General features: G+C 37.4%; 1 protein-coding gene across 4 annotated transcripts in view; it reads left to right on the top strand.

The window, feature by feature from the left end:
* Window positions 1-15,871, top strand: part of JADE3 (jade family PHD finger 3) — a 138,389-nt gene that overhangs the window by 76,134 nt on the left and 46,384 nt on the right. For all 4 annotated transcript variants that reach the window (XM_031445341.2, XM_031445343.2, XM_031445340.2 and 1 more), the window contains exons 4-5: window positions 4,719-4,876; window positions 14,126-14,316. In XM_031445341.2, the coding sequence (XP_031301201.1) occupies window positions 4,719-4,876; window positions 14,126-14,316 (349 nt within the window). The remainder of the gene's footprint in view (window positions 1-4,718; window positions 4,877-14,125; window positions 14,317-15,871) is intronic.

The raw sequence follows: 15,871 nt of genomic DNA, 5'->3' as shown, positions 1-15,871 counted from the left end.
AGAAATCCTGGATCTGATGCTGTTTAATCTGGCTAGTTTGTAAAATTGAAATCAAGCTTACCATATAAGTCTGCTATTTTTCTCTAAAGGTGGAAAGGAAAATTATAATAGTCATTAGAGTTAGCCTACATCTGCTTAAGAAAAATGAGTATGAGTTGATTGGTATTTCTGAAGTCATAGGTTTCCTAGACTTCACAGAGTGCCTGTTCCCTGGAGGTTTGATATTTCTGAAGCCATGGACAAAGGCCAGATTTCATTGGCCTCTGCTTTTTGTCTCTTTCTCTAGAGTCTTCAACTTACTCTTCTGTTTGGTAAATGTGTGTATTAGTTTCCTAGGGCTGCTGTAACAAATTACCACAAACTGGGTGGCTTAAAACAACAGGAATTTATTTTCTCACAGTTCCTGGAGGCCAGAAGTCCAAGATCAGCCAGACTGCTCTCCCTCCAGAGACAGGGGTAGATTCTGTTCTTTGCCTCTTCCAGGTTCTGATAGCTGTCAGCATTTATTGACTTGTGGATCAATGAGTCACTCCAGTCTCTGCCTCTGTGGTCACAGTGCCTTCTCTTCTTTCTCAAATCTCCCTCTGCCTTTCTCTTATAAAGACACTTGTCATTGGATTTAAGGCCCACCTGGATATTCCAGGGTGATCTCTTCATCTCAGAATCCTTAAATTATTTATATCTGCAAAGATCCCTTTTCCAAATAAAGTAACAATCACAGATTTCAGAAATTAGGATGTGGACATATCTTTTGGGGGACCATTCAACCCACTGTGATACGTTTCCAGGCTACTTAAGGAAATTGAACAGAACAGATTTTCATAAGCATTAACTATGAAGGCACGGCTTATGCTATGTAATTGTTAGCAAGCCCAAAGCACGATTTTGCAATCAGTTGATTTATTTTGAGAAGTGTATTACATGAAAAATAATAAAATACTTTAGAGGTTGAAAAATACTTGGCTCTAGTATTCTTTCCAGATTTAAGGTAGGATTCCCCACGGTATTGTCTTTCCAAAGACAGTCGTTTAGCACAGTTGTCAGTTGCCATTGCCTCTTAACCACTGTCTCATTAAAGGTACTGTGGTAATTTATAGAAATGAATCTGAGTATTCGGCAAAATGGTGATTCAGTTTCTCCCGCTAGCCACGCAGAGCACTGAGCTCTGTGCAAACTGTGTTAACGAATCTGTCTGTGATCCTCTCTTACCTCCTTATACAAAGCATTATACAATAAACCACCACTTTTTGTTTCTTATAGACTTAGCTTTCTCCCTCCACAGTACCCAATTAACTTTAATTGGCTAGAATTCTTGGTAGGAAGGTCATTTTGTTGCCACCTAGTCACCAGCATATTTAAGGTTGGTTTCCTTCTCTACTTTGCTCAGCATATGATTAATTCTTAATCCTCCCTAAATGAAACCAACAGGTATTTGCAGAGCTGTCTCTGCAGAGTAGCAAATGGAATGAGTCCTTATTCATTTAAATGACATCATTTGATTATGTGATAGTTCAGAGGTGTCCTCTGTGAAATGTTGTCAGTTTAAATAGAACTACACAAACTCAGAATTAATTGCTTTATTGTGTCATGCTCTGTGCCTCTACTTTCATGTTACACATAACTTGGACAGTGTTTCTCCTCAGAGAAACTTGATTAGCATTAAAGGCTAAAATGTTTGCTTGATAGCATCTCTTGCTTTGATGTTCCAGAGATGTAGGCACATTTGTCATAAATCTACAAGTGGTTGTTTGATTTCTTTTCCAGAATTAAAAATTAGTAGGTGAGGTATAGACTAGTATATGTGTGCTTTTATGTGAAAGTTTATTCCCTCATTTTTTAGACATTAACTAGGCCTTCATCACTGAAATCAATGCCCCATTAGCTGAAGAATTCATGGCATACTTTTTTTTCTGTATTTAAAAGGCAGTGTCACAAAGTCTAGGTTGCCACAGCGATTTAAGTCATTTTCCCAGGCTGGTGAGTACATTTCTGTGCCCCTTAGTCACCCAGAGGTCCTTTCAACCAGAGGATAACAGTACATCAACCTTTAGATGGCTCTTTATTCCCGTATTATCAGTACCTAATTGTGCTTAGGATGCAGCAAATGAACTAAAGGGAATCTCTTTGTTTCTGTAAGTTTTAGCTGTACCCATGTCATCAACCCATACCTCTGGCCTTTGAACTTTCCACACAGCTAGGGATCCTTTACCAGGGGTAAGGTTAAGGCTCGCACTGGGAGCCTCCTGGCTGCCACAGTAAACATACCATTCCTGTCCTCCTCACCCCTGTGCACACGGCTGTGCAAAGTGAAACTGTCTATACTTTGCAAGCCTCTGTACAAATTAGTTTGAAAACCTAGATAAGATAGATAACTTCCCATGGAAATATAGATTACCAAAATTGACCCCATTGGAGGTAGAAAGCTTAAAGAGATCAATTTCCAAAGAGGTAGAGAAAATTATTAAGGAACTACCCCACAAAAAAGCAGCAAGTTCAGATGGTGTCATAGGGACCAGATATTCCCAATAATTCTCAGATTATTCTAGAGCATTGTAACAGAAGGAAAGTATCCTAATTCCTTTTATGAAGCATGCATAGTGCTGATAATTAAACCTAAAAGTCCCAGACAGTCCAAAAAAAGTAGAAAGAAAGGAAACTGTAGATAAATATCACTCAGAAATATGATATAAGAATATTAAATAAAATATGAGACAACAATACAATACCATACTAAGAACATATCATGATCAAATAGACATTCATTCCAGAAATGCAAGTTTTTATTAAGAAATCCAGTATTATCATATAGCATATTAATATATCTAAGGGGAAAATTATATTGTTTCCATATATGGAATTATAATATACTATAATATAATTATATTTATGTAATTATATATAAATATATAATATAAAAATATACGGAAAAAGCCTTTAACAAAATTCAATACCCAGGCATTATAAAACATTCAAGAAAATAGGGACTGTAAGATAATTTATTAACATTATAAAATAAACATAACATAGTCGTCAACTTAGTATCCTGTTAAATGGGGAAACACTAGAGGCATTTCAGCTAATTTTAGGAAGAAGGCAGATAAGCTCACCATCCTCATTACTGTCCCAAATATTAGTAGAGGTATTATTCAATGCAATTAAACAGGAGAAACCAATTAGAGACATAAACTAGGTAAAGAAGATACAAAACTCTATTTGCAGATGATGTGAAAGTAGATCTAGAAAACTATAGGAAAATCAATGATAAAACTAACTCAAGCTATAAAAGAATTCAATAATGTGACAGGATATGAAGCTATATAAAATGAATAGCTTTTATCATCAGGTAGAGGGTATAAACATGCCTGGGGCATGTTGTAATGTAGGACGGGCTGTATCAAAAAAGGATGGGCTGTATCAAAAGAGCACAGGTGTCAGCCAACTAGAAAGAGCTCCCAGTGACCAAAGGTGGAACAATTTGACCATCAAAATAAATAACAAGAATACTGAATTATAACCCAAAGAATAAAATAGATATCCACAAGTCTGTAATGATATAAATGGTTGAATGAATGTATAAGAAGGGACAGAACTTTCTTACAGAGGAATTCCAATTAATAAATGCAGAAGAACTGAGGGAAATAGAAAAGCTGTTGCAGGCAAGATATCTATCAGTGGATGCTAAAATTAGTCCATGACAGTTTGAGGAGAAACGGGATGTTTTTATAATCTCAAAGTATCTCCTCTAAGATACTTACTAATTACAAAGAGACATATAGTAACCCAATAGTGAAGAAAACGAGCAAAACATAATACCTTAACCAACTGATGAAGTTTTATGTCACCACTAATAAGACATTGGCATCATACATTCCTGATATAATGGAATGAAAGAGCACAGCGCTGTTCCTGTGGTATTCTTGCCCCCAAAATGAATAACCTCAGTGTAATCATAAGAAAACATCAGTCAAACCTAAATTATATGGACATTCTATAAAATACATGACCAGTACTCTTCAAAGGTGTCAAGGTCTTCAAAGACAAGGAAAGACTGAAAAACTGTTACAAACTGGAGGATACTAAGGAGAGGTGACAACTAAAGCAATGTAAAATCCTGAATTGAATTCTGGAACAGAAGGACATTAGGGGGAAAATTAATAAAAATTGAATAAGGTTTGTAGATCAGCTAATTGTATTGTAGCGATGTTAATTTCCTGGTTTAGACAATTGTACTCTGGCTATGTAAGATGTTAACATTAGAGGAAACTATGTGAAGGGTATATGGGAGCTCTGTACTATTTTTGTAACTTCTCTGTAAGACTAAAATTATTTCTAAGTAGATAATTTAAAAATAAGGTGATAGCTAAATAAACAGTTATAAGCTATCAGAGTATACTTGTTGCTTAATATGAGAGAGTTAAGGATTGTTTTATACTGGCTTTTTAAGAGTAACCTGTATTGTTGATTTAAATTCAAGGAGGCCCAAGAAAATAATTCAGGCAGGACCCCTTTGTTCTTTCTTAAATCTAGAACAAGCTGAGTTCCCTATCAATACTTCAAACCCTTTCCAAATAGAAGTTGATCTGGCAATTCAGAAGGTTATCGATGTGTCTCTTGTTGAAGTGTAGATTGAGTGGGGATGGTCTTTTTTAAAGGAGAGCATTAAATGGTGTTAGTTCCATAGTGATAGTCCTCTCAAGGTGTGTGCAATGTCTTCCCAGGTATTCCGGAAGGACCTTATCAGTGCCATGAAAATTCCAGACTCTCACCATATTAATCCTGACAGCTATTACCTCTTCGCGGATACATGGAAGGAAGAATGGGAGAAAGGAGTCCAGGTACCAGCCAGTCCAGACACTGTTCCACGGCCTTCCCTCAGGTATTTGCAGGCTTGTACTTTTGATTTAGAGAGTGAATGCTCTTACAGTTATCTGTGTGCTGCTTGAGGAGAGACTTTGAGTGGCTAATTATACATTTATAATGCAGAGTCACATTCCGTGTTCAGCAATTCACTCAGACCAATGGCAGATGATACCAGGCTAGGATAGGTCAATAGTTAAAGTCAAGCTCATTTATTTAGGGATATATGTCCTATTCACAGGATAAAACTGTTTGAAATCCAGTCTGAAATTATGGTAAGGCTTCTTTGGAGACCAAGATTTCTAAGTCTGATTCAACAATCAGTAACGTGTTAGTTTTTGAAGAGAAACAGAGCATTAATTACATAACCTCATAATAATCCTGTTAATACAGGACACCGTAAGAAGTTGCTTCATTTTAATAGGGGCCTCGTAGTGACAGCATCAATAAATAGAGGGCCGAAACATACAGAGTTTATAAAATGCATAAATCGAAATGAAAGGGGACAGCTGGAATAATTGGGTTTAACCGTAAGCAAACAGCATTCATTTACAAAGACTCAAAGTTTAAGTAGGAGAGGACTTTGGTTTTGTTGACAGGGGAAAGGGCTTATTTGCCAGAGGAAGTAGTAAAGGTAATGATTGGTTTTGGAAACCGTTTTTTTCTTACTGGTCTTTGTGTTCCCAGTGCTTTGCACAAAGGCTGGCATGAAATAAAATGCTTGGTATAAGTTTGAGTGAATGAGTGAGGGAAGGAAGGAAAGGGAAGAAATAGCATCAGATAAAGGAGCTGGTAGGACGTGCTGGTTACAATGAAATTGAGCATTTCATTGTACATCTATCTATTTCTAGTACATACTAGTTCTTAAAGGTCAGAGACCACATTCTTGATTTCTCGGCCCCTAGCATCAGGTTCTTAGGTCCTAGTCATGTTCCAGAAATGCTTGTCAAATCACTTCTAAAAACCCAAGCCCAGGCTGTCCTACCCACAGAGAGACTCTCTATGTTCTGTTAAGGAAAGTTTCACAGTCTTGCCCAACACACATCGTAACCCTCACTAGTTCATTGCCATTGACACCATCCTCCTAGAAATCACAGCAGTATCATGAATGAGCACAAAAGTCAGGCATTTACATGTCCTTGCTGTCAGTATTTTTATATGCCATAGCAGTAACAGTGGGGAGCCTAGACTTCCACCTTAAACCAGCAGTAATGATACATTCCTCTCCCTCCCATCTAGGGTAGTATCAGAGGAGACTTTTACCACTGCCTAGAGGTAATGAGGACACCTCCTCCCTGCCATGGTATCAGTATCAGTGGAGGTCACACAAGGAGCAGTAGTAAGGTGTTCTTACCAATCCTAGCAAAGGAGGTATCAGTGGAGGCCTAATGGGGAGCCAGAATTCTCAGCCTTACCCAGCAATAACAGAGAGTCCCCAACCCTGGATGTCAGCACAGGCCAAATGGTGAACCAAGACTTCTGTGATCACCTGGCAGTAATGAGGTAATAGCCTCTCACTCCCAACCTGATCTCCAGCCAGAGCTGGAGGAAGCCAGTTGAAATAGAAGGTTTCAAGAAGATCCAGAGTCTCATAGCCTAAAACCAAAATGTCCAGGTTCCAGTAAAAAAAAATCACTCATATCAAGAAACAGGAAGATCTCAACTTGATCGAAGATACTCCAGTACCAAGGTGACAGAGATATTAGAATTGTCTTAACAAAGATGTAAAAGCAACCATTATAAAAATGTTTCAGTGAAAAATTATGGGCACGCTTAAAGCAAATGAAAAATAGCATCCCCTCTTTCATACCTGATATTGGCAATTTTATCTCCTTTTTTCATGCTACAGGTCCGTCATTTTTATTGACCATTTCACAGAACCATCTTCTTGTTTCATTATCTTTTCCATTTTTAATTTAATTTATTTCTGCTCTCATCTCTATTACTTCAATCCTTCTATTTGCTTTGGATTTATTTTGCTCTTATTTTTCTAGTTTTTTGAGTTGGGAGCTTAGTCTGTTGGCTTGAGACTTTTCCTCTTTTCTAGTATGAGCATAAAGTGTTATAAATTTCCCTCTCAGCACTGCATTAGCTATGTCCCACAAATTTTGATGTGTTGTAATTTTTATCTTTATTCACTTTCATATATTTTCCCCTTGAGACTTCTTTTACCTTTTTTGCCTTGGGACTTTTATTTAAAAGTGTGATTTTTAGTTTTCTTTTGAATACTTTGTTATCTTTCTGTTGATTTCTAGTTTTGATTCCATTGTGTTAGAGAACATGCTCCATATAATTCCAATTTGGTTAAACTTGTTGAAGTTTACTTTATGGCCCAGGATGCAGTGTACTATGGTACATGTTCCACGGGTGCTGGAAAACAATGCCTGTGCTGCTGCTATTGGGTGGAGTGGTCTGTAAATGTCAGTTCTGTCCTGTTTGTTGATGGTGTTGAGTTCTTCTATATCCTTGATGATTTTCTGTCTATTTTATCACTTACTAAGAATGGTTGAAGTCTCCAGCTTCATGGGGGAATTGTTTATTTCTCCTTTCAGTTTAGTCATTTTCCCTTCCTGTGAAACACTACTGTTCAAACTGCAAAGTGAATCATCCCAGTTCACCTCTTTATGATGTTCTATCACACTCACTTTGGAATGGATGCCTTTGGCCGCTGCAAATCTGACCCTTTGGTGAACAGGATGACAAAGTCCCCCTGACAGCAGTTCTAGAATGTCCCATTTTTACTTGTTGCATCCATGCATACTTCCTATACATATCTTCTTTAGAGAAATTATTCAGATTTTTTGCCCATTAAAAACATTGGGCTATTTGTCTTTTTATTGTTGAACTGTAAAAGTTCACCCCTGTACCCGTATAGTTGATGCTATAATCTGGCACTGCCCAGATTCCCATTTAGTCTTAGACTTCTCCACATGGTCTCTCAGCAGGATAATCTGACTTCTTACATGGCAGCTCCAGGCTCCAAGAGTGAGTATTGCAAGATATAAGAAGTGGAAGGTGCTAGTCTCAATGCCTGGGCTCAGAAAATGGCACAGTGTTACTTTCACCGTGTTTTATTAGAGCAGTCTCAGAGAGCTCCCAGACCAAAGGGAAAGGAAATAGACCCTACCTCTCAACAGAAGGACTTTAAAAGGATTTGTGACAATCTTCAGTCCATCACAATAGCAGTATTTGTAATGTTTGTATTTGAGTTACTTGTCTTAGTGCCTACAGACAGATTAATCAATCAGCTAGAGAAACTTAAATATTAATAAAACTAAACGCTATTTATTACCTAATCCACAAGACTGTCAAAACACTTTAGACTTTTATTTCCTAATGGACTTACAGAAGTAATTCCGGATGTATGTAAATTAATTGACCTGATTCTTTGGTGCTAGAATTACTCTTCATGCTGTAATAACTGAAAGGAAGTGGCAGAGGGCAAATACAACAGAGTAGATGGAGCACATCCTTTCAGAATTTTTGTTCCGGCTTTCTGACTAGGTTTCCCCCTCTGTTCCATTGTCCTTTCTGCAGTTCTCTTGTCTCTTAGTTTAGGGTCGTGTAGTGTGTGTATGTAATGATTAAGGGTAAGGTATGCAGAATTATGGAATGGGGCCAGCTTGCACTGTTAAGTTACAGCTGCTTAGATGAGTTTGTTCATTACCACAAGGAAATTTTTGAAAGTTCAACAAAGATGATGTTAACCTCATTACATGTTTTTAGGTAGACTGGGTGATTTTGATGCTACTCAATAATAAACAAGCTTCATTTTTGTTTTTGGTTTGCATTTGTATATTTAAATTAGTTTCTGTTGCAATAAGGTTCCAATGGAAGGAAAGCAGTGCTTCATGTTTGGCTGAAAGGAAGCATGCATTATAAGTTATATGACACAGTAAGTGTTAAAGATGTATTTACCATGTATGTGTGTGAATGATTTTAAAATTATAGATGAATTAAAATGACTTACTGTAAAAACAAAATAATCAGAATATAAAACACCAACTTTATTGTACATATGCTTATACAACACATACATATGTATGTATAAATCAATAGGAACATTCTATAACTTGCTTTTTTCACTTAACAATATATTGTCATATACTTCTGAGCCATTAGTAATACTGAGAGAGAATGATAAGCTGTTCAGAGAGGCCCCTATTTCTCCTTGGAATGTAACTGTTGAACTAACTGGGTTATGGAGAGCAATACTTTCTTCGGTAAACTCCAGACTCAAATATATAACAACCAATTCAGCATTTTCACTTGCATGTCCAGTAGATATCTCAGACTTAAAATGTCCCAAACTGAACTTATGATGTTCTTTCCAAACTAGTTCTACCTGTAGTTTTCTACGTTTAACTAATCGCAGATTCATCCTTCCTGTACAGTTTTTCAGGCCAAAATTCCTAGAGTCATCTTTGATTCTTCATTGCCTCATACCCCATATTCAATATTAAAGGAGATCCTCTTGGCTCTACTTTCAAAAGATACCAGATTTCATATAGTAAGTCAAAGGATACTGATAAATGGGAGCACAAGCCTGCCTTCTGCTCTGCTACTGTAGTTCATCATCATGCCTCTCTCACCTCCCCCTGCTCTCCTTGCCCCACTTTTCATATATCTCCTTTCCCATTCCATTTTAGACAGCAGCAGCCTACCATTTTGCTTTCAGTTATGAGAATCAGTAAAGAGCACTTCCATATGCACATTTACCTTATTTAAAGTTTAAGGCAGTCTTTTGGTGGTTTTTCCAGTTACTGTTGCCCCCAAACTTAGCAGCTTCAAACAACTATGTTATTATACTTACGGATTCCGTGGGTCAGGAATTCAGACAGGGCACAGTGAGGATGGCTAATCTCTGCTCTGCAATGTCTAGGGCCTCGTCTAGGAAGACTTGAAGTTTGAGAGTGACTGAGGGCTGGAATCATCTAATGGCTTATTCACTAGCATATCTGTCACCTGGACTGAGATGATGTAAAGATTGCATGTGGCCTCTCCATTTGGTTTGGCTTACTCATAGCATGGCAACCTCAGCACAGGCAGTCTTTCTACAGGCCTCAGGCACAGGACTCCACATGCACGTGTGCCAGCAAACAAGGTGAAAGCTGTATTCCCTTTGATGACCCAGCCTTGCAATCCTCGTAGCATCACTTCTGCCATTTTCTGTTGGTGGAAAGTCACATGCCCTCCCCAATTCAACAGGAGGGGAAATAGACTTCACCACTTAATGGGGGAGTGGCAGAGTCACATTGTAAAAGAACATGTGGGATTTTTAAAATATCATCTGTCACAGAGGTTATAATTGTCTTTTATTTCATAGATGAGACATGGAGTCTTGTAGAGAAGCAGTCAACCTAGAGTGGCAAGATTGAGAAGGAGCATCTTGGGAAACTATTCCTAGGGCTATTATTGTAAGCTATTATTTAGTTAGCTTTTAAGACATTTATTTCAAGCCTTTTTAAAAAAAACCATTATGTTATGATATTTGTCCAATTTTTGTGCTATTCATAAATGATTCTAATCTACTCATTAGGAAATGAAACATTGTCTCTACTTGCTAAATATTTAGATCAGCTGAAGACATACTGAGGACTCACTATGCATAAGACACTAGAAGAGGCTATAGATCAGCTTAGAGTGGTTGCAGCTTCCTTTTATTGTCTCCTCAGTGCCACAGCAGTGTTCACATGGGCCAGAGGTTGCTGGCCCTCCCTAAGGAGCAGGTGGATAGGCTTGCTTTCTATGGAACTAAGCAGGTGTGATTGTGGGTCCTTTCACCAAAGGTCAGTCATCCAGAAAGTTATTACAGCATTCATTTACACTCAAGAATGTACATGGAAAACTGCACTTACTACATCACCCTAACAAAACTGCTCATACTACTAGGCTTGTGAGCTTTTGATGATTTGGTCAATGGTCTGGTGACCGTTCAAAGAGTGTCCCTCTACCTAGTGTATAGTGGCCCAAGAAGAAGATCGCCCAGGGATGATCCTGGGATATCCTCCAGCTGTATCAATGTTATATGTACTTGAAAATGTTAAAGCTGCATTTTTGAAAAACCCCGAAGTAATATTTCTCTGTGATTGTCATAGACCTTCCATCTGTCATTATAAATTCAAGAATTTCTCCTTGTGGATGTGTCTTAACTTCACCTTTTACCTATGCATTTCCTTGCCTTTGATATTACTGTTTCAGTCTCTATTTTTTTAATTGTTATAAACTCAGTCCTTAGATTCAGACCTTTAATTCAAGATACATATGAAAAGATGAGTGAGATAACATCATCATCGTTATAAATTGTGCATTGAAGTGTAATATACACACAGAAAGATAACTAAAGCATAACTGTATAACTCAGTGAATTTTCATGAATTACATACACTTGTTTAAGACTCACAGGCATAGAAAATAAATTTGTCGTTACCAGAGGGGAAAGAGGATAGGAAAGGATAAATTAAGAGTTCAAGATTTGCAGATACTAACTACTATATATAAAATAGATAAACGACAAGTTTCTTTTGTATAGCACAGGGAACTATATTCAATATCTTATAGTAACCTATAATGAAAAAGAATATGAAAAGGAACATATGTATAACTGAAACATGATACTGTACACCAGAAATTGACACAACATTGTAAACTGACTATACTTCAATAAAGAAAATACACTTGTTTAACTGCCACCCAGATTAAGAAATAGAACATTAGCAGCACCCCAGAAGCCCTCCTTCTGCTCCTGCCCACCAATTGACTTCCTTCACCATAGATGACAGTTTTGCCAGTTTTTGACCTTCATACTGAGACTGGATTGTTTTGTTCATCATTATGGTTGTGAGATTCATCCATGCTGTTGCATGTAGTAGTTCATTAAATTTCGCTTGTGTCATATTCCATTGTGTGAATATACCACATTTTTTAATCCATTCTGCTTGATATCTTGATAGATACTTGGATTGCTTTCAGTTTTCAGCTGTTATAATACAGGCATTTTTATTCATCTTGAAGTATGAATATGTGGACTTTTTTGTTAAGTATATTCCGAGGAACGGGTTTGCTAGGTCATAGAGTGTGCATATATTCAGCCATAGTATCTGCTGCCAAATAGGTTGCCAGAATTATTGTACCAATTCACACTCCCATCAGCAGTGGTCTGTTTGCTCTGTTTCCTTACAAGCACTTAGTTTTCTGGTCAATCTTTTTAAGTTTAGCCATTCTGGCAGGTAATGGTGATTATGATTTCAGTTTGCATTTCTGTGATAACTAATGAAGTTGAGAACCTTTTAAAAGTTTTCTTGCCATCTGGATAATCTTATTTGTGAAGTGTCTATTCAAGTCTTTTTGCCCAGTTTTTAATTGGCTTGTTTGTCATTTTCTAATTGATTTGTAAGTGTTTATTATACATTGTTGATTAACAAGTTTTTCAGTCTCTTCCTTTATGGTTAATGGCTTTTGTGTCTTATTTAAAATATCTGTCTGTCTCCAGGTCATAAAGATACTCCCCTTTGTTTTCTTCCAGAAGCTTAATAAACATATTAGTTTGATTCAAGAACATTTATAGTCTACCTTGTTTCACATAAAATTTGAGGCAATTAAGATGAATAGTTAAGCAAAATATTCTTCCTTTTATAAAAAGATGAATCTTGGAGGAAAATTAGATATTCTATGATTACCTTGTAGGTCATACACCAAAAAAGCACAGCATATTTAATCTCATAGTCTCTGGAGAATTCATATGCTTGTCTTGTCCTTTTCAGTTGGGTTCATTTCTGTTGGAAGCAAGCCTCTGATGGCAGTTCCCAGATTTTTAGTTTCAGTTAATATTTAGAGTTCTACTTTTTTCCTCCAATATTTTGTTGCCATTGGCTTTAAAAACTCCATGTGGTAGGAAATTTTAAATTGCAAATGTGTATAGTTATTAACTTTATACAAACATACATTATTTGGAATCATAAGCTTTTGGAAGAATGCTTAGGAGGAAATATTCACTGCATATTTACAGAGTGGACTATAATATTTATATACTTATATGTATTCATATGAATACATTTATGTTTATGAATCCTTCTATGTACATAGAAACTCTAAAGAAACTGGCTCTAGAAGCCTTCCAAAGAAACAATTTTCATTATTTTATGATGACACTTATATCTATTTCTTTCTCTTTTTTTGGATGGCCCACCCTGTTCTTTAAAGTTGCCAGGGAATAACAATCCAAATTTCCTTTTGGTTACATTTTCTGATGCTTCATATAGTATCTAAAACATCAATTGTAGAATAAGTCATTGGCATGAGAAACTTCTGTTGCTTTGCTTGCTTGGTTTCCTTGCCTTGAGCTCTTAAGCGTCAGAAGGGGTGAGGGGAGATAATGGGTTTGCTGGGGTCTGCTGGATCATTTGATGGAAGAATGAGAATCTTTCATAGCATTGTGTTACTCTAGCTAACACTATGCTCACCTATCACTTATGGTTGGGAAATGCCTTAAGTTTGTATAAATACGTGGCCTCTTGGCTTTAACCCATCTATATAAATAGTGAAAATAGTAAGAAATAGAATAATAATGATGACATTATTGATCATCTGTTTTTTACTATACACTAAGCTAAGCAGTTTATATATTTTATTTCATGTAACTGTCATACTAGCCCTATAATTTTGGTATTATTTTATCATAATTTATGATTACCATCCTTTTTAGCTAAGAAAACTGACCTTATAGAAATTAAGTAATTACCCAAGATTACCATGCAAGTGAGCGGGAAAAAAAAAAAACAGATTCATGTGAGTCTATGGCCTGTACTCTTTACCACCATCCGGTATTGCCTCCATGGCAGAAAATCATGAGTTCAGCTGAAATATCTTTTTGGTGTGAAATCTGGCTGTGCCATTGTACAGATGTCACCTGTTCTGCAATTTCCTGTTCTAAATAAATGTGGTGGCCATTGCACCAGGAACACACAATGCAACAATATTTTATTAATATGAACTGTAGTAGGTACCTAGGAGCCATAAGGGTAAATGAAGCATTTCATTAGCAGTCAGAGTGTTCACAGCAGATGACAAAACTGGATTTGTAGAGCTGTTTCCTTTCTAGAAAAGGATCTGCCATGTCTCCCAAATGGCAGAGCAGAGGGTTCCCCCAAGGTGGAGAGGGAGAGCATTCTACTCCACTGCATGGCCTGAGTGTTGTTGGCCCCATCCGTCAGTGCCTAGAATCTGTCATTTGTTGATTGTTACCAGTGTCTTTCTTTTGCTTTTCTAGGATTGTAGCCGACAAGGTAAAGGACGTCCTATTTATCCGGCCCCGAAAGTACATCCACTGCTCCAGCCCAGAGACTGCAGAGCCTGGCTACATCAACACCATGGAGCTGGCGGCGTCCGTGTGCCGCTATGACCTAGACGACATGGACATCTTCTGGCTTCAGGAACTCAATGAAGACCTCGCAGAAATGGGTAAGTTGCTTCCTCACAAGTAAGTTATTCCTTGACTTGATTCATGATTTTTTTCTAAGTTGTCAGGACCATTTAACTTGCTTTCATCTTATGGCTTCCTTTCTTTCCTGGCCTTTTCGTTTATTTTTCTCTTTAATCTTAATGAGGCATTTCCTGAAATGCATAAATATATTGAAGTAGAGCAATATCATTTAAATCTGACCTTTTCTTTCCTTGTTGATGGTGAATATCACAGATCAGCGATGGCATGTAGGTTTCACAAGACTGTTTCCCAGTTCTGAGTGTGAGATTGGCCATGACTGATTGGACTTCTGGTTAAGAAGGATTCTTAGACTGGTTCCTCACTCAGCCCTGAAAAACACTGATCAGTGAGCAGGGCCAGCGGTAGTGGCACCCCTGACATTTTCACCTGATGGGGAGAAGCTCCAACTTCAGCATTAGGCAGCACCACTGCATGTATCACCACTGCATGATGTGACCAGGATGCCTTAGTACAAGACTTTAAAGTAAATGTATGCCATATGGTACCATACTGGCAATGCTGAGAAATCCTAGGCTGGAAGGAAACTCACCTTATACTCACACACAGCTTTCCTTGACCTGTCTTCAGTCTAGGCAGTGTTTAGGTCCAAGTGGTCCTGTGGAACTGTGGGTGGTTTTTAAGTCTCTATGAGATGTGGTGAAGGATACATCTGATTTTATTTTTGTTTGAATCACATTTGTTCATTGTTAGCACAACAAGGGTCAGTGGTTTTTCTTTTTCGTCCCTTTTTTTTCTTTACTTCTTTTGAGATTGATATCTGAATGCATGTGGATAAAAAATTAAAACTATTAAATCCAGTTTGGCATGATGGTGACAGTTATTCTGCCAGTAACCAATACTTAACTCCTTGCTTTTTAAAATATTTTGTTTTATGTCTTCTCTTGCTCTGCCTTCTAAAAAGGGGGGGGGGGGTCAATTTAGGGTGGGAATCACAACGAGAGGGGAATAAAAGACTGACCAAGAGGGGAAATGAGAGTATGGGGGCATAATCAAGTGGATTGATGGCTCAATGTGCAGTTGTGTTTATGAACCATATAGCATCTGTATACATTACGGTCATTACAGTGCTGCTTTCACCATGACACCACCTTGTAACAAGGTCCCTTTGGTATTTTGCAGGTAATTCCCTTTGGATGAGTTTTTGTTTTTAATAAGCTTTAAATTTTTTTTGGAATAGTTTTAGGTTTCAGAGAAGTTGCACATTTAATACAGTTAACATATACCCCTCACGCAATTTCAGTTTCCCCTAATGTTAACATCTCACTTTAATACATTTGTCAAAGCCGAGAAACCAGCCCGGGTACAGTACTGTTAGCTAAGTTCCAGGCTGTATTGGGATTTCACCAGTTTTTCCACTAACGACCTTTTTCTGTTCCAGGATCCCATCCAGGATACCACATTGCATTTAGGCTTGGACGAGTCTTAAAAGAGGATTACCTTATCTCAAGCATTCCTTTAGGGTGAATGATACTGTAGTAAGGCTTCTAAAAGCTTAAAATAAACTTATTAAAA

The sequence above is a fragment of the Camelus dromedarius genome, chromosome X, assembly GCF_036321535.1.
Source record: "Camelus dromedarius isolate mCamDro1 chromosome X, mCamDro1.pat, whole genome shotgun sequence".
NCBI classification, from domain to species: Eukaryota; Metazoa; Chordata; class Mammalia; order Artiodactyla; family Camelidae; genus Camelus; species Camelus dromedarius.
Note: the sequence above shows the minus strand (reverse complement) of the source record. Positions and strands in the feature narration are given on the sequence as shown.